The 18,949-nt window shown below is 58.3% G+C and overlaps 1 protein-coding gene across 2 annotated transcripts in view; it reads left to right on the top strand.

Moving 5' to 3' along the window:
- Nucleotides 1-18,949, top strand: part of SYNPO (synaptopodin) — a 35,965-nt gene that overhangs the window by 9,733 nt on the left and 7,283 nt on the right. The window contains exon 2 of one of the 2 annotated variants that reach the window (XR_006783545.1): nt 16,554-16,686. Coding sequence is in view for 1 of the 2 variants with exons in the window: in XM_045820350.1 (XP_045676306.1) it covers nt 16,554-18,907 (2,354 nt within the window). In the remaining variant the exon portion in view is untranslated. Of the gene's footprint in view, nt 1-16,553; nt 18,908-18,949 lie in introns of those variants that run through there. The other variant, XM_045820350.1, reaches the window with a different exon arrangement.

The raw sequence follows: 18,949 nt of genomic DNA, 5'->3' as shown, positions 1-18,949 counted from the left end.
AGGACGGAGGGTGGGCTGGCCGGAGACTGGCATTCACCCTCTGGAATAACGCCTCCTGTAGGCTGAGAGTGTTCAAAAGATAAGAGCTGGTGTTCTGGGAAAAGAGTTAATGTTTATGGTTAGGTACCATGTGCCGGGGGGCTGAACTTTCTTTACATGTCCACTACTACATGAAGTAAGTACTGTTATTATCAGCATCTTATAGATGGGAAACTGAGGCACAGAGAGGTCAAAGGAGCCTCCCAAGGTCACACAGCTGGTAAGTGGCCAGACTGAAACCCAGGCAGTCTGGCCCAAAGCCCATACGCTACTACTGCACAACACAGTCTCTCCTGCTTTAGACAGAGCACCAGAGGCTCAGAGGGGCCAAGCACCTGCTTAAGAACACACAGCACTCCTCTGGGATCCTCATCCTCTCCGCCCCTCGGGTCCTTGAAGGAGAAGCCTCACGGGGCTGGGGCAGGGGTTCTGAGGTTGGCCCTTGAGCCAGCCCAGCCTCTTTTCTTCCCCTTCCCTCCTCCCCGGGAACAGGTCGGGGAGCATCAGGTGTGCCCTGGGAGTGTCTCGGGCCTGGGAGGTCCTGCCAGGGCCTGACCAGTGGGCATCGTTTTTGTTACGGGACTGGAGTGGATCCCGAGAGCCTGAGTTGTTGTGGACTCCCGTGGAGTCTGGCGTGCCTCCCGTCACTGGACAGATGGGGAGACTGAGGTCAGAGAGTCCAGGGACAGGCCCAAGGTCACAAGCAGAAGATGCCCTTTTACCCTCGGTCTCCTGTCCTGCCCCTGGGCTGCTTAGTACTTGTGGGCACCGTGGGCAGTGGGACTCGTGGACCCTACCACCCATCCCCAAGGCAGCGCTGGTCTCAGCCAAGACTCAACTCCTGCTATGGGGCCCTTTGGGAGGACACTTGGAGTTGGGGGATGGGAAGGGTGCTGATTAAAAAATAGAATGTCACGCGCATGGGGAGCAAGCATGCTACCACCCAGCCGGTGCCAGTTGGCTCCCCCGTGCCCAGCTGCCAGGTCCCACTCAGGGCTCCTGCTGGGGGCCCCGCCCACCCCGCCCTGGCTCTGGGCCTGAGGCTGAACGCTCGCAGCCACCCTCTCCTCTCCCTTCTCCACCCCTGCCCAGCCTCCAGGCAGATGGTGCCCTCACTGAGCCTGGGTGGGCCTGAAGCTCAGCTGTTGGCTTTAAGCTGTGCTGGAGTGGAGGGCGTCTGGCATCACCACACACTGGCTGTGTGGCCTTGGATGAGAGACCCTTTCCCCCTCTGAGCCTCAAGCAAGGACAGAGTGATGCTGCCGGTTAAAGCTCCTTACAGCTTTCAGAGGCTTTGTCAGATGCACCTCTCATGCAGACCTGACCGACAGTGCGGGAGACCCCATTCAGGGAGGTCTTGTGACCGAAAGGCCACTCGGCGGGAGTGTAGCAGGGCAGAGGGCTGCACGCCCAGCTAATCTGGCAAACCCCAGTCCTGCACCACTTCTCGGGAGGAGGCGACATCACCGGGAAGCACGGGGGTGAAGGCTTTGTGGTAGGAGTGTGAGCCGTGTTTTCGTTCCTTTATTCCTTCATTCAGTCAGCAAATATTTATTGAGCCCCAGCTGTGGCGTGGGGGTAGCGATAGCAGAGAAATGATGACCTAGGTCCCTGCCCTATGGGGGCTGCTGACCATCCGACAGGGCAGACTGGTGCTAAAACAAATAATGATGGAATTGCAAACCTGAGGAGAGTCTGGAGGAGAGGCAGAGGGTGCTGGGGCACAGGAATGTGACCCCCAGGGCAGACAGGTGCTCCCTAGGCCTGCAGACAGTCCTGAAGGATGCAAAGTATGGTCAGAAAGGGACGCCAGGGGGGTGAGGGGGGAAGGGCCCCGGGCAAGAGCAGCAGCAGTGCTCAGCGGAGGTGAGAGGTGCGGAGGTGAGAGGTGTGTGGCCCCCGTCGGAGCACTTGGAGGAGGGCCAGCGTGGCTGGAGGCTGGAGCACCCTGAGGGGAGCTGCGGCACCGGGGAGGGGCAGTGGGGCGTCCACGGGACCTGGAGACTGCAAAGGGGTTTGAGGCTGGTCCTCGGAAGGAGGAGCAGTTCCTCCTGCTGGTTTGGGAGGCTGGTCTTGCCTCCTTTCTTTCCTTCTTTCCCTCAGATGTCCATACTGACAGAGCCGCCAGCAGGCCCCTCTGCCCTCCCCCCGACGCTGCACCGATGACTGACCGCACAGCGCTGGGCCATCTCTTCCTCTCCATGAGCGTTCATGTTTTAATAGTCGCCTGTTGCACCCTGCCTTCCAGAAGGGTGTGGGTCCGTCAGTCCTCAAATGCAAGCAGGCGAGGCTGTGCTCTTGGGCAGGAGGCCACAGTCACTCAGGCTGAGTGCCTCTGTTCAGGCCAATTTTATTTCCTTTCACTCCTTGTGGGAGCCTGTGGAGCCAGCAGGTTAGGCTTTCGGTTGAATAAAGACCTGCCCCTGAACTAACTCCCTTGGCCTATAATTGCTGCCTTATGCTGAGGGTGCCTTTTCCCACTTCAGACACCTTCCGTCCAGCCTGGAGCCCCCAGGACCAAGCCCTTGCAGGAGTCAGGAGGCCTGGGTTCTGAGTCCCGCTCCGCTATGTGCTCTCGTCACATCCCCTTTTCTCACTGGGGCCTTGGTGTCTCCCGCTGTTTTATAGAGAAATACTCTAGTTTTTCTATACTCAGTGTATGGCCGCTGGAGGCAATTTCAGCATCACCCAGAAGCTTCTCAGAAATGCAGGCTCTCAGGCCCAACCCCAGACTTCCCGAATCGGAACGTGCAGTTCAAGAACACCTGAGTAACTACTATGTCCGTGACAACATGAGAGGCACTGTTCTAGATCAGTCATTTTTACACTGAGAAAAAAAACCTAACATCCAAAGCTAGAGAATCTCCCCTCTCTGAAGTTATATGTAGGAAACGCGGAAGAGGGGAAGCAGCCACTCTGTATTTATCCATCACACGATGAGGGAGCAGGAGGAGGAGGGTGGGGGGGTCAGGTCAGAGGACTGCGCTTTAATAGACTGGGAATCAGAAGGGAGGAGGAAGGATAAAGCAGCTCTGGCGGAGGAAGGGGGGCAACCCGGCTTCTCAGGCCTCTCCCTCACCCTTTGAGAGCTCCTGGCCAGGAGCCTTGGCAAGCCTTTCAGCTCTGACCTCCAGGGTCCTCTGTCCGTGGGTTTGGAAAGACATGTCTGGAGGGAGGGAGGGTGCTTGCCGGGCCACAGCCCAGCAATGTCTCTCCCTGCGTGTCCCCATCTTGAGGTCCTGCTGTCTTGCCCGTGGAATCCCTGAAAGGGTAGCCGGTGCTATTCTTAGCGTGACAGAGTGGCGAGCAGAGAACACGCTAGTGCATTATTTATGCTTCTGAGTCAACAGGATTACATTCAGGGCTCCTGGGACATGGCCCTCCCTTCCTCCCTGCCTTGGCAGGTGGAGGGCACTTCCCAGGAACCATAAGTCATCCCTTCTGGCCTGGCTGTTCCCACTCAGGGCCTCGGGCCCCCTGAACTGGGAGATGGACTGTGAAGCACAACAGCGAGCTAGGACTAGCAGAGAGCTGCTTTGGCGATGCCACTTCTTCATTGGTCAGCACGTTCTTATTGCTCACGTGCTGCATGCGGTAGGCGTGGGGACGCTGATGGCTGAGACAGAATCCCCGCCTTCCAGGGGCTCACACCTTAGCCTGCCAGCCGGTAGTGTTCCATCCTCCCAGAAGGGCATGCGCCAGGCCTGAGGCCAGGTACTTGGCACCTGCGCGACCTACTCCTCACAATCGCCCTGCAGGGTGGAATTTAGGAGACTCTTTTACAGAAGAGGAAACTGAGGCTCAGCATGTCAGGGCTTGCTGAGGGTCACCATCGCCAGTGGTCGGCTCAGCTGGGACGTGAACTCAGGGTGGTTCGAACAGAAGGACCATTTCAGGTCCAGTGGCATGTGGAGTGCTGGGGCCTCGGGAAGCCCCTGCCCTGCCCAGTGAGGGGACCTCCCCAGGACTGGAAGGACACTGACCGGCTGAGGTGGTCCCATGCGCTGTGAACTTTGAGTTATTGAAGAGGTGGTGTGTGTCCAGGGTTTTTGTAAACCTGGAGTGAAAGGATACTACAGTGTGGGCGGGAGGTCAGAATCTTATGGGAGGAGGTGACAAGCCCCCAGGTGGCACCTCTCTTGAGGCTGAGCCAAAGACCTGAGCTCTGTGAGATCCCCTTGGCCTTTCTCGCGTCCATCTTCTGGTCCGTCAGATAGTGCGGCAATCCCTGCTCTGTTTCTGCCTCTGACGGGTGTGACGGTGCCAGGGAAACTATATAAAAATGTTGTGCATATTCCAGGGATGGTATATAATTAGTATATATATTTCTGTGTATAAATATACGGGGTCCAGCACAAATAACGCCCCTTTTTTATGACAAACTCTTTTGTTACAAAATCATAAGCGTGTCATTCATGACAACATCACACTCAAGCACACCATATGACAGTTTAGGTGAAATGTTCAAATTAAGACCATAAATTTTTACACCCATATTATTACACCCACCAACCACACTCACGCAGGCCTTACTCCTGCTGGACACTGTATTTTCTTAAGTGTATTTTTTAGCATTATGCATTTCTTACACGTTCACCTGCTTATAAACACATTTATAAAATCATGGGCTCTAAAGCCTTCAGGGAGGCTGTTTACATGCGTATTCTGTGGTCCTGGGTCTGGGGTGGAGCCCAGGAATCTGCACGTTGGACACACTCCCTGACAGGTTCCGGAGCTCCGCAGGTTTCTGAGCTGGGTCAGGAACAGTCCTTGCCCGAGGCCTCACAGGGAGCTGGAGACCGAAAGCCAGGCCTGCACGCCCAGCTCGCCCTTTCCTCCCACTCTCCAGCTGCCCGGAGCAGCCTGAAGGGATGCAGCCGGGACGGGGATGACTGCTGTGAGCAAGGATGCTGGTGGCAGCTGATAACATGTGTGTGCTGTGTCACACATTTTACAGGGCCCTTCCCATTAACTGCAGTAGTGGTAGAAAGGGGACAGTCTCCACAGGAACAGGATCCCTGGGACATTGGAGCACCAGGTGGCAGGTTCTAACCTACCCCTGGAAAGGAGAAACCATGACTGAGGCACAGAGATGCTGGAGAAGTGAATTTGAAACTGCACCGTGGAGCACTTAACCATTCTCCGGTAACATGCGCCCTCCAGGCAGGGGCTGCTGGGCGATTCCCTTCCCTGGAGACGGGGCAGTCTGGCCGGAGGGAGACACCTGTGCCCGCCCACACGGTGTGTCCTTGCTGCAGGCACCTCCGTGCCAGTCTGCCGCCTGAGTACCTGTGTGCCTCCACGTGCGTACCTGTGGGTGCTCAGTGTGTGCACATTCGTGTGTGGGTTCTGGCTTCTCTGGGTGTGCATGCGCACACTCTACTTCAGGCAGTGCAGGTGTGAAATGAGCAGCACCTCTGTGTGTGGGTGTGTGTGCAGGGGGAGGTGCGCTGCTGCCCGCCAGGCTCTCGCCAGCCTTGAGAAGCTGGTGAGCACATGTGCGTGTTGCAGGGTGTGTGTGTGTACAAATGACAGCAATGCAGGGGTCTCTGAGACCTCAAAGGGCAGAGGGAGAAGGGCCATGAGAGAACCCGTTTCCCCCATTTGTGGCCCACTGCCACGTGGCATACGCCATCCTCAAAGCTTCCGGGCACCAGCCACCCCCGCCATGGGGCCTTAGCACCAGCTCTTCCCTCTGCCTGGTCTCTTTCCCTAGGACATGTACGTGCTCCATTCATTCCCTCGCCCTGCTCACTCCTTTACCTGATGTGACTTCTCAGGGATGCCTACTTCGGTGATCACATTTACCTTCGCACACCACTCCTCCATTTATCTCCTGTCCGTCCCTGCTTTACTTTTCTCTGTAGCGTTTACCACCTGACTGACTTGTCTAGTTGCTTGCCCGTTCATCTTGCTCCCCTACTAGAATGCAGGCCGCTCCTCTTCGTGGCTGTGAACAGCGCCTGGCCCGAGGTTGGTGTGCAATAAATGTGGGTTGAATGAATGGGTCCCTGCACCCCCTCACTCACTTACGTTCTTTGGGCTGTCTGTCTAACTGTTGTCACTGATATGTCCACTTTCACCTCGCCCTGAGCAGTAATATGCCTTCTGCAGGATTGGTGTGTTCATGATGCTCCTTTCCCAATACGCTTGCGCAGTTTCCGTAACTATTAAGATTTTGATGATCAGGGTATCACCTAAACCCTTTCACTTCCACTAGAGGTGTGGGGGCATCATCCTCTAGGAATCGAGGGTCCAGGCCAGCCCCCTCTGAGAACAAACAGACTGAAGCTCAGAGAGGGTCAGGAATGAGTCCAGTGTGTCACCCCACGTGTGACAGGACGCACACTGGAACCAAATCTCAGGCCCCCAGTCTTCCTTTGCAGTTTGAGGGACAAGGGGAAGGCAGGGCTGGATGATTCGGCCTCTTCTGTGGCACAGGCTTCTCCTGCTGGAGGAGAGCCAGGCAGGCCTGGTAATTGGTACATGGCTGCAAGGCTGTGTACCCCGTGATGGCGGCCAACCTCGGCTGTTCCTTCCCTCCCAGGAGTCTTAGACCTGGGCACTCACATCTAGCAAGAGGCAGACCTGGGATTCAAACCCTGGTCTCTCAAGCCAGTACAGCACACTGGCTAGACACTGACGCTGGGGTCCCGTTGCAGAGGGCATTCTGGGGGGTGAGGGAGTGAGGGTGGCGGCAGTTGGGCTGGGCTGGTTGGGGCTGAGCCGGAGAGAGGCCAGCCCCACAGAGGGCTGCCGAAGCGAGGGAGGCAGGCAGAGCCCCAGCCTGGTGGACTTCCACAGAGGCGTGTTTGTGCAGAAGGCTAAGTCAAATCCCCCTCAGGTGTGCACAGTGCTATCTACTAGAGAAATCGTTTCTGCGTCTCATTGGCTCAGCAGTGGACCTGGTAGGCAGATATCATCTTGTGTTACTGACGAGGAAGGTGGGACTCAGAGAGAGGGATGATTTACTAAAGGCTGCACAGGATGCCTTGGGAACAGGCCTCACCCCCGGCTGGGTTTGGTAAAGGAGGGCTGGCTGGCTGGGAGGTGGGAAGGCAGGCCGGCTGAATGAATGTGGAAGTGAGACGCAGGAGCAAAGCCCGCAAACGGCTGGAGGTTGAGATAAATTCCGTGGCTCACAAAACCTTGCTGAGCCCCGGTTCCCTCATCTGTACGATGGGCATAACACTGCTCTCAGGTCACAGATTGCGAAATAAAACAAAACAACCTAATAAAATAATGATAATGCTGAAACCGAATGCCGGGAACATAAGAAGCAACCTGAGTAACAAAAGGGAAGTGCACCTGGCCTCTGACAAGTTTGCCTACCAAGGCCACCTGTTCCCAGGCCTTCTCTGGCAGATGCCCGGGAGCCTGAGACCCCGAGAGTGAGCCCCGCCTGGAGGAACTGGGAGGGGCGTTGGGGGCCGGGCTGTGTGTCCAGGCGCCCCCGTGAGACCCTCCCAGCGCGGCAGGGGGATACAGCCTCTGCCTGGACCGGCTCCCTCTGCTGTCAGTGCCCCGCTGCGCGCTCTGACTCCAGCCTGCCTGGGACGTCATTACCATTCCTCGTGCGTTTTTTCCCCCTGGTTATTTATTTTTCTGTGCGGAAGGAATGTGGGGAATTTACCACAGGGCGCTGGCCTTCGCTTTTGGCTGCTGGGCGGCTCTTCTATAAGAGGGAAGCAGTCGAGACAGATGGCTAAGGCCGCGGAGGCGGAGGTGGAGGCGGCGGAGGGTCCCCGCTGAATCAGTGGTCCCGGGAGCGGGCCGGTTATGTAACCCTCCCGGAGGCTCCAGGCAGACAGCGCAGTGCTCCGGGACTCTGGACTCTGGGCGTGAGCCTGGAGATGTCGGAGGCCCATTGGAACTCCACGTGGACCAGCCCATTCACCCTCAGCCTCTGGGAAAGCCCAGCGGGTGTGTTCCTCTGATGGGTGCCTTTTTGTCCACCTGGTCTTGAAGTGGGGTGTGGTGGGTGTGGGGAGGGGAGTAGGGCGGGGTGGCGGGGGAGCTTTCCAGCCTCTGCTGGGCCGTCCCATTGCTTGGAATACCTTCACATCTCTGTCTCTTTCTTCCTTCCCTCCTACCCCTCTTTTTTCTTTCTCCTTTTTTCCTTTCTCTCTCCCTAATAGTTTTTTATTATCTTTTTTCCATTACCAGTTATCCCCCTTACACACTCTTCCACTTCCACACCACCCACTTCCGCGGCCACTGCACTGTTGTCTGTGCCCCTGAGTTCTTTTCCTTTTTTGCTCACTCCCTCCGCCCATCAGCGCCCCCACCCTGGAGCTTTCCGCCTGCTCTCTCTCTATGCGTCTGTCTCTATTTGGTGGTTAGTTCAGTTTGCTCATTGGTTTCCACATACGAGCGATCATATGGTGTCTGTCTTTCTCTGGCTGGCTTATTTCACTTAGCATAATGCACTCCACACCGATCAGTGCTGTCACAAAGGGTAAAGTTTTCTTTTTTGTTGCTGAGTAGTATTTCATTCGGTAAATGTACCGCAGTTGTCTTATCCACTTATCTGCGGATGGACCCTTGGGGTGCTTCCACATCTTGGCGATTGTAAACAACGCTGCAGTGAACACAGGGGCGCGTATGTTCTTAGGGTTTCAGGTTTCTCCCACATCTCCGTCTTTCAAGACCGAGGGCAAAGGCCCCTCCCTCCAGGAATACTTCCCAGATTGCCTCATCCCAATTCCTCTTGCCCTTGGGCTCTATATTCTCCCAGCGGCTAATGGAATAGTCTGCCTCTTAGGTCATCTCCCTCTTCGCCCACAGACGTGTTGCTCCCTCCTTCTCCCCCCACCCCCGAGACACCCTCGGTCCCCACAAACCACCCACTAATCCCTGCTGTGGAGTCTACACAGACCTGGAATGCAGATGAATCTAGAATGCAGATCCCTGGATGCAGGCGGATTTGGACTGTGGGAGCGCTCGTCCTACAGCCATGTATCTCGTCCACACTCGTGAACCCCCTGCTCAGTGATGGCCTCGGCTGAGGATGGAGACCAGCTGCTGTCCAAGCTGCCAGAGGGCCGAGGGGAGGAGCGACATCTCTGTAGAGGGCCCAGAGTGTGCCAGGCCCAGGCTGGGGCAGGGGCTGGGGACCCAGAAATGGCCTAGGCCCAGCCCAACCCCTGACAGAGGCACAGTTTAGGGGGACTATCACTACCCCGCCCTGGTTTGCCACCTTTGTTGTCACCTGGGTGAAGGGTTTCCTCTGGAAGGGAGGGTGTGGCAGTAGTTCTGTGTTCCCAAGGCTCCCAGGGCTGGGGTGGTGGAAACTGAAGCAGCTAGGGAGGGCTTGGGGCGGGGGCGGGGGGCAGCCTGAGCAGGGCTGGACCGGGAGGTGGGATTCTGGGTCTGAACTTGGCTCTCGGTGAACCAGCCTTTTCCAGCTTGCTGTGCACCTGGGGCTGAGCCTGCATCTCTTTCTGCACCACCATTTCCAAGTCCCTGAAAATCTAGTTGTAGATTAAAGTTTAGGCCAGTAGTGAGCAGTGCTTGTGGCCTATAGGGATGGCTGCCAGCCAAGGCCACAGCCAACTTGGGAGCCCTTGTCTTAGGTCCCCCCAACCCACCCATCCTGCTCTGCCTAATCTCAGCCCACGGTCAGCAGGGAGATACCAGGAGTTGGGCCAGGCCTGGCTTCCTTCCCTTCCAGCCTTGGTTTCTGAGCTTTCCCAACCTATTGTCTCTGCCATCCAGCCTTCCTGCTCTGAAGCCCCTGGGCCAGGTTCAGCAGGGGAGGAGCACTGATCTAGAAGTCTGAATGGATTGATAAGGGCTTCCTGGAGGAAGTGGCAGTGGAGCTGGGCCTGGGACACTGGGTGGGGAAATGTATGTGCTTTGTGGGCAGAGCTCTTGAGGAGGAGGTGCCCAGGCTTGGGATCAGCCAGACTCCCAGTTCCAACTACACTCCGCCTGCCCCTTGCTGGCTGCGGGACCTGGGGTGAGTGCTCGAAGTCCCCGGACATCGTTTTCCTCACCTGTCACGTGGAGGTAAGGGAGCCTCCCTTAGGAGCTGCCGTGAGGAATTGATGAGAAAATACATGCTGAACCCTGAGCTTGGCAGCCTCTGGTGCTCCTTGCATGTTGGCTGTCGTCATCCTCGTGGGGTTCATTCTTATTCCGTGAGCACCAGGGAAGGTGTGGAGGTCCCTGCCCCCGAGCTTCCTGGGGGAAGTTAGGTTCAGTCCCAGATTGCTGCAGAGCAGCCTGGCACACAGGATAGGCCCTGGACTTGGCCCCGGGCCACCACGGGTTTGAATCCCAGCTCCGTCTCTGACCAGCTGTGCCCCCTTGGGCAGGTCACTTCGCTGCTTCTTCTCTAGCACAGAGGTGAGGGGCTGCTGACCTGGTGGACTGCCGTGAACGCAGCCAGGGCCTGGCATGCCGTGAGCACAGCCTGAAGGGTGACTCTCAGTAAAACGAACGATGTGCAAAGTGGTGAGGTAATCGAATGCCGCAGATTCACGGGTGCCGGGGAGGCTTTTGGAGGACTGGTGGCGTCTGAGTTGGGTGGGAAGGCTGGGGCCCGCAGAAAGGATGTGAGACAAAGAAGCGTTCCGGGGGAGGTGTCTGTGCCAACCCCACAGCAGAGGTAGGAGCTCGCGGCACAGGTGTGGGAGCCACAAGCCGTTGGACTCCCTCTGGCCACTGCTGCTGCCGCGTGTGCTGGGAGCAGGGCGGCCAGCAAGCTCTCGGGCGGGAGGCCCTGACGTCAGGGGCTCTGAATGCCACCCTGAGGGCTTGCTGCTTGGTTCTCCGTGTCCTGGGGAGGCAGGAGAAAGGCACGAGGATGAATCTGGCCGAGTGGGGCGGGTAGATTGGCGGGGGAAGAGGCTGGGGGCGGAGAGGCCATTTAAAAGGCTGTTGCAAAATCAGTTTTCCTGATAAAGGCTGGGCTGAGTCATCCGTGGAGGAGAGAAGTCAGATCCAGCTCCTCCGCGTTGCTGTCGATGTGGGATTTTCCTCTCTGTCAGTGAGGCGATTGGCTGCCTCTCCCAGAGGCTTGGAGAACCAAGGCCGGCTCGGCACCCAAGGGGAAACTGGGCTGCAAGGGAAGACTCAGCCGGAGTGAGTAAGATGAGCACTCAGAGGTGCCTTTGTGATTTGGGGGGTGTGGCTTAGGGCCTATGGCATCCCTCTCTGGTCTCAGTTCCCCTCTGGGCATCCAAGGAGAGGCCTATGGTGGCTTCTGCTGGCCTTGTTGGTGGCAAGGCTGGAGCTAGGTCTGGGGCTCCCCACTCTTGTTCCTATGCATCTCTCATGTCCTGGAAGTCCTTCCCACCTTAGTCTGAATTATTCTCCTCCTGAGAGGAGCTCTGGCAGTGTGCCGGGACTCAGTCAGGTTGCACTCACCAGGACTTTGGCATGGATGGAGAACTCCCCAGAGAACGGAGGCTGTGTCATTTCCTCCTTTCAGCAGGGAGGATATAGGGCAGGGGCTGGCAAGGTAGCCAGACCATTACTCAGGCCAAGTTCATCTTCCTGCACCCAGCTGAGCCAGAGGTTGTGCGGCGGCCAGCCATTGGTTTCTTCCTGACCCCACTAGGGGGGCAGTTTACCCAGCCTGTTTACCTGTCCCATTGCCAAGACTCCCAAGTGGCCAGAGCGGGCTGCTTCCAGCCAGTCTCTATTCCTACCTCTGGCTCCCTGTCCCGCTCCACCCTTCCCCGGCCTGGATACTCCCATTGACGGCAGCCACGTGAAGGAACATTTCCTTGAATTCTCTCCCTGCCCTGACCTTCTGCTCTGGCCTCCCTTCCCCTGCCTGCCCCACCTCCCTCCTTCGGATCCTTCGTCCAGACAGGCCTGATGGTGGGCAAAACAGGCAGCTGCCTGCCGAGCCGATGGGGTGGGAGGAAGGGCGTGTCCCTGCCTGAACACAGCTCGAACTCAGGTCTCCCGACTCCCAGCACACATTCTTTCCACTGCACTAGTCTTTTGTGTCCTAGCAGTCATTTCTGCCTTAGTATGAATGAGTTTGTCAGCTCTTCTCCTGAGAGGAAGAAGGGAGAGAAAGCATGAGTTGTTCCAGGCAGCTGAAGATGCAGGAGAGAGAGAGGGCGCTGCTGGGCACTGATCATGAGGCGAGGAAACAGGGTTCTGCAGACCATCGTCCAGGAGCACCGGAGCCTCTGTCGGTGCCCCTCCCTCCAGAGTCAGGGTCTGGGAGGCAGAGTGGCTGAGAAATGTGGCTCAGCAGCCAGACTCTGAGTTTTGAATCCCCGCTCTGCCGCTTGCTCTGCCACTTGCAAGTCGTATGATCCTGGGCAGGTCTCTCTGAGCACGGATTTCTGAGAGGAATGACAGTATGATCTCTGGAGGTTGTTGGGAGGATTAAAGAAGATGATGAGTATAAAGCGTGTTGCACAGCACCTGGGCCGTAGTGAGGGCTCAGTAATGACCGCAGCCATTGCAACTTCATTCTAAGGCGGTACTCGGGGCTTCCTGTCCCCCTCCCCAACTTGGGGATTGAACCCCGGTGGACCCTGGTCTCCCCAGCTCCCTTACCACCTCAGGCAGCTCTTCCTTGCACCTGCCCTCACCCCTTCCTCTCCTGAAGGCCTGTCTTCAGAGCTCCTGATCCATTGTCCAGTCTGGGGCTTTCCAGGGCCAGCACCCCAGCCTGGCCCTGCAGAGGCTCAGAGAAGAGGGGGTGCTGTGACTTGCACAGGTGCAGGCTGTAACCAGGCTGGGGGCTTGCACAGGTTGGGGGCTTGGCGAGGTGCCTGTCCCCTGTAGCCCTTGGCCACCTCCTGCCTCTCTGACACCAGACAGCATGATTTTCGACCCCCCTGCCTGGGGCATTGCCAGAGGTGGCAGTTCCCTAGTCTGAGGAATTTTGGGTGGAACTGTCTCCCCTGGTGCCCTGCAGTGGGGGACTCTGGGGCGCCCATAGTTGGCCCAGCCCCATCCCCTCAGCTTTGTTCATGCAGGATGGCAGAAATCATCCAGACTGCTAGCTCAGTCTGCTTCAAACCTCCTGATGAATTCCTTTTCCATGGAGTCACTGTGGGCTGGGGTAGAGGGCACGGAGCTTCCTCAGAGGCAGGCTCTCTCACCCCCTGGCCGCTTTGGCCACGTTCCTGCTGTCTCAGAACAGCAGCCTGGGGGAGGCTCCATGTCTAGCTGGGGACCAGCAGACCAGGTCGGGGCCCCACCGCCCTCTCTGCACCGGTTCCCTCTCTGAGCCACCCAGGCCAGCTTACCCCCGAGGGCCTGCACGCTCTGCCATTTGAGAGTTTTCCAAACCCATGGCCTTCAGAACCAGTGTGGGGTGTGGGGATAGGACTGAAGCAGAGAAGGTGGGGGTGGGGGGAGACTGATAAAAGTTCAGGGCCGTTTGGAGTTCTGGATTATGAGCCTCACATTGTGGGAACCTGCTGGCCAGAAAGTGTGGTGCTCCCTGGGTCAGGGGTGAGCCGGTTGCACTACTTTCTGGCCCTGTGACCCTGGGCCGCTGACTTTGCCTTGCTGAGCCTTTGTTTTCTCATCACTGAAAAGCAGATAATAATAGCTCATGCTTCATAGGGATGTCACGGGAATGAAATGGAACCGCACACGTGAAGCGCATGGCTGGGCGCACAGGGCGAGCGCAGTGGGTGTCCGCTGCGATCGCTGCACTGGCTGCGTGTGTGTCCTGAGGCCTGTCAGTGGGGCTGGGGTGTTGCCCCTGGCTGTGCCACGTGGGGATGCGCTTTGTGTCTGGGAATCCGTGCAGGGCTGTCAGGTTGGGAAAAGGAAGCGTTTTCTCTGGGTGGCATTCGGGGGCAGAAGTTAGTGTAAGGAACAACTTTATAGCTGAGGACTCTTCACAAGTAGAAGGCCCCTCTCAGGGTAGTGACCTCCCTGTCCACTGAGTGTGTAATCAGAGGTTGTGCCCTCCGAGGCACACTTTTAGGGACGCAGAAATTGGACCATGTGACAGCCATTTCTGAGTTGCTGAGGTTCCGTAGTATAAGGCAACAGTGCCTCCTACCCACCCCCAGAATTCTGGAATGCTTGCTGTGTGACCTTAAGAGGGCCACCTCTTTTCTCGGGACCCTAACCTGTGCAGTGCTTCTCCTTTGCTAGAAGAACGTCTGAGCCCTTCCAGGGAGAAGAGTGGGGTCACCAGTCCCACCTCATGCCCGGGCAGCGTGAGCCCTCTGCCCATGAACCTGGGCTTGAGGACACTGAGCCTCCCGGCAGCTGTGACCTCACTGCAGCCTCCCAGTGCTTTGTCACCTGCTCAGTTAAGGAAACGGGCTCCGAGAGGTGCGGTGACTTGCCCAGGTCACCCAGCCAGCAAGTGGCAGAGCCCAGATCTGGGCCACGAGGCCCGGTTTCTGCACAGAGCAGAGGAGGTGGACACTGCGTAGCTGAGCAACCTCTCGGGGCCCCTCTAACCTCCCCCCAAACTGGTCACCTTGCATCGGTGAGGTGATCCAGGCAGGAGAGGAGCCCTACCAGGAGGGAGTGGGTGTCGGGGGCACATGGCATAGGCTGTGTGCTCTCACTGTCCTGGACATGTGGGAGCAGGTGTTGGGGTGGGGGCAGGTCCTGATGGGAGGTGGAAAGAATGGGGTTGGGGCCAGACAGCCTGTGGCCGCTGGGCCTGGTCCCAGTGAAACTGCTGCCACAGCCTTTCTGCTCTGCGTGGCCTCCCTGCTGACCCTAGCAGGAGCCCTGCCCAACACCAGGCTCTGGACCTCAGTTTCCTCATCTATAAAATGGGGGTAGCAGTGACATTGCTCCTCCATAAGGGCCCTTCCAGCTCTGAGTCTATGAATTCTGAGCCTCACTGGCAGGATGCCTAGAAAACTGTCCCTGGACGCTCACTCAGCATGTCACGGCCAGTGCTAATGAGGGGAAGGGAGGAGGAAGGGCAAGGTCAGATTCCTCCAGAACTAATTAGCTTCCCGCAGTGGGAGCAGGGGCTGGGGAGGAATTTTCTCAGCCACTGAGTGAGCTGCTAACCCTGGCCACAGCCCGTCCCAGCCACCTGTCCGCCAGCCCATTTGCTCGGGCAGCCATTTGTTTGGTCGCTGCTCCATAGCATAAGCTGAGCACCGACTGTGTGCCAGCAGTGAACTCACAGAGGATGGGGTCTGACCCCAGCCTGACCCCCGACCTCAGGCCCCAGCCTCCAGCCCCAGACTGAACCCCGAAACCTACTGACTGTGTTCCCCCGTGTGTCCCAAGTGGACCTTTAGAAACCAGTATGGCCATGGACCCAAGGAGAACTGGTGCTGACCCCAGCTTCGCCGCCCTGTGCAGTGTGACTTTGGCTGAGCCATTCACACGTCTGTGGACCTCATGTTCCGTTTCTGTAAAACAGGGGCGAGTGGTGCTTGTCTCCCGGGGTTCTTGTGAGGATAACACGAAATAGTGCAGTGTTCTAGTATAGTCGCCACTGAAATCAGCCCCATTTATTACTTTTATAACATTAAACTGTGAGCATCTTAAAATGAGTGTTTAAATAAAAATGGGAGGAAAGTCTGCAAGGACGTAGAAGAAGCTAATGGCAGCTATGACCTGGTCTGTGGTGTGGGGCGCCCAGGGGGAGGGACACTTTTCACTGTCTACGTTTTTTTTTTTGTTTTTGAACACTATACTTTTTCATGTTTTTAACTTTTTTTAGATCATGTGACGGCATGGCCTATTCTTAAAAGGGGAGTGTTAGTGTTCGTGTTCGTGGTATCAGATGACTGTTCTCTGCATTCGAAGGTGTCCAGTGTCCTGAGAAAAGCACCTAGGAAACGTCCTGGGGGTTCATTCGTGCGTCCAGTCAGGTTCCCTGGGCGCCCACTCTATGCCACGCTCTCTCCCAGGGGCCGGGCGGGAGTGCCGAACAAGTCAAGCAAGGTCTATGCCCCCTTAGAGTTCAGGTTCCGGGTTGGGGGGCAGACAGTAAACAAGGAAACAGGTGGAGAAGATCATTCTGAACCGTGTTGAGGGTTATGAGGACATAAAGCAGAGATGGGCTAGGAAAGGGGAGGGCTCATTACAGAGGAAGGCCCCTCCAGGAAGGTGACCTTCAAGTAAGCCCTGAATAGCAAGAAGGAAGCAACCTGGAATTCCACCTGGGAAAGATCATTCTAAACAGAGGAAAAGCATGTGCAAAGGCCCCGGGGCAGGAACACACTTGGCCTTTTCAAGAGACAGAAAGAAAGCCCGCAGGGTAGAGCCTGGTGAGACAGGAGCAGGCAGATGCATGGGGTGGAATGGGGCTGGACCGCTGGGGTGAGGCGGTCTCCCTCCGCCCAGTGAGGCAGCTGGGAGGGTCTCATCCAGGGGTTGGCATTTGGGTTGGGCCGTGAGGGCTGGGTCAGTGGTCTTTATGAAGAGAGGGGACTCCAGGAAACAGTTAAGTAAAGATCAAATGCTGGAGGGAAAGATCATCTGCAGGTGGGTCACGGATGACCAACTGTCTGTCTGTCTGTCTGCCTGTCTGTCTGGGTACCCCTGTGACTCGGCATTCCCACTGCTAACCGGGGCTCTGTCCCTCCCCGCAGCACTGGGCCGGAGCACCAGCCTCACTGAGAAGGACCTGAAGGAGGCCAAGGCGAGGAGCCAGCAGATCGCAGCCCAGCTGACCACCCCTCCCAGCTCCAACTCCCGAGGTGTCCAGCTCTTCAACAGGCGCCGGCAGAGGGTAAACGAGTTCACCTTGGAGAGCCACGGCCAGAGGGGACCAAAGCCCAGCCAGGAGTCCCTCAGGGTGCCCCCTGCCAGCCCCACGGGCCATGCCCCAGAGCTCCGCCTGAACCCCACCTCACCCCCCGAGCCAGGCCCTCCCAGGAGCCCCGACGGCCAGAGCCTTGCCGCAGGGGCCCCTGGTCGCAGCATGGAGGGGTGCTCAGAGGAAGCCAGCTTGCTGCGGCACCTAGAGAAGGTGGCCAGTGAGGAGGAAGAGGTGCCACTGGTGGTGTATTTAAAGGAGAACGCCGCCCTGCTGACGGCCAATGGGCTCCACCTGTCCCAGAACCGAGAAACCCAGAAGAGCCCACCGACACCGCCTCCAGCCGAGACCCACAGCCCAGCTGCCGATATCAACCAGAACTTTGCCTCGCCCAGCGCCGCACTCGTCACACCCCCATCTACTAGCAACCACAACCTGCCAGCCACCGATGTCAACCAGAACCCGCCAGCCACTGTCACCCCCCAGAGCCTGCCGCTTTCCAACGTCTCACAGAATTCTCCAGAGGCACAACTCCCACCAAATGACACCGTGCCAGATTCCAAACCCAGCACCCTGTGTGCTGGTGGGCAGCCCCAGGAGCTGGCTGCAGAGGTGAGGTCCAGCGCCCTCCTGATTGATAAGGTCTCACCTCCATCTACCGCCACCAGCGCCTTCCCCAGAGAAGCCGCTCCCATCTCCGGCTCCGGGCCCCCAGCCATGGATTTCATGTCTAGCTCCCTGCTCATCGATGTCCAGCCCAGCGCCACAGCGGTGCCAGCAGAACAAGAGACGCTCGGGCGGGCAGCGGCCACCACACCTACCAAGTTATACAGCGAGGTCCACCTCACGCTGGCCAAGCCCCCCTCCGTGGTCAACAGGACGGCCAGGCCCTTTGGGGTCCAGGCACCAGGGAGCACTGGCCAGATGGAGCAGAGCCCCATGGTAGAGAGACGGCACCTGGGGGGGAAGGCCCCAGCTCCCCAGTCCTCCGGCATGGCCGACAGGAGCCCTCGGCCACAGAGGCACGTAATGTCTCACAGTCCCATGGTGGAGAGGAGGCCCATGGCACAGCGAAGCCCAGCCTTGGAGAGACGCCCCTTTGGGAACTTCACCCCACCCCCCACTTATGCCGAGACCTTGTCCACAGCTCCCCCGGCTTCCCGGGTTAGGTCTCCCCCCTCCTACTCCGCCCTGTACCCCAGCTCTGACCCCAAGCCTTCCCATCTGAAGGGCCAGGGGACTCCCGCCAGCAAGACAGGGATTTTGGAGGAGTCTATGGCCCGGAGGGGCAGCCGGAAATCCATGTTCACCTTCGTGGAGAAGCCCAAGGTGACTCCGAATCCAGACCTGCTGGACCTGGTGCAGACGGCTGATGAGAAGCGGAGGCAGAGGGACCAGGGGGAGGCTGGCGCGGAGGAGGAGCCCTTCGCGCTGGGGGCCGAGGCCTCCAACTTCCAGCAGGAGCCGGCACCCAGGGACAGGGACAGCCCCACTGGAGCCGAGAACGTCCTCCCGGAGTGGGCCTCATGCCTCAAGTCCCCGCGCATCCAGGCCAAGCCGAAGCCCAAACCCAACCAGAACCTGTCTGAGGCCTCGGGGAAAGGGGCCGAGCTCTATGCCCGCCGCCAGTCCCGCATGGAGAAGTACGTCATCGAGTCCTCGGGCCCCACCGAGCTGGCCCGCTGCCCTTCGCCCACCATGTCCCTGCCCTCCTCCTGGAAGTACTCCTCCGGCAGCCTCCGGGTGGCGTCCCGAAGCCCAGCGCGGACCCCTCCTGCCTCCCTCTACCACGGCTACCTGCCTGAGAACGGGGTCCTGCGCCCGGAGCCCACCAAGCAGTCGCAGCCGCCGTACCAACTGAGGCCCTCCCTTTTCGTCCTGTCTCCCGTCAAGGAGCCCGCCAAGGCCTCGCCTAGAGCCGCCTCGCCGGTCAAGCCGAGCTCCCTGGACCTGGTGCCCAGCCTGCCCAAGGCGACCCTCCCTCGGTCACCTGCCCTGCCTCGGCCCTCCCGCCCCTCGCCAGGCCTCTACACAGCCCCCGGCCAGGACGGCCTCCAGCCCGCCGCCGTGAGCCCTACCTACGGCAGCGACATCTCCCCCGTGTCTCCCTCCAGGGCCTGGTCTCCCCGGGCCAAGCAGGCCCCGAGGCCCTCCTTCTCCACCCGGAACGTCGGGATCGAGGCTCAGGTGTGGAAGCCTTCCTTCTGCTTCAAGTAACAGACCCCACGG

The sequence above is a fragment of the Phyllostomus hastatus genome, unplaced genomic scaffold, assembly GCF_019186645.2.
Source record: "Phyllostomus hastatus isolate PE091 unplaced genomic scaffold, TTU_PhHast_1.1 phas_contig_150, whole genome shotgun sequence".
NCBI classification, from domain to species: Eukaryota; Metazoa; Chordata; class Mammalia; order Chiroptera; family Phyllostomidae; genus Phyllostomus; species Phyllostomus hastatus.
This window is presented reverse-complemented; position numbering and strand designations above follow the sequence as displayed.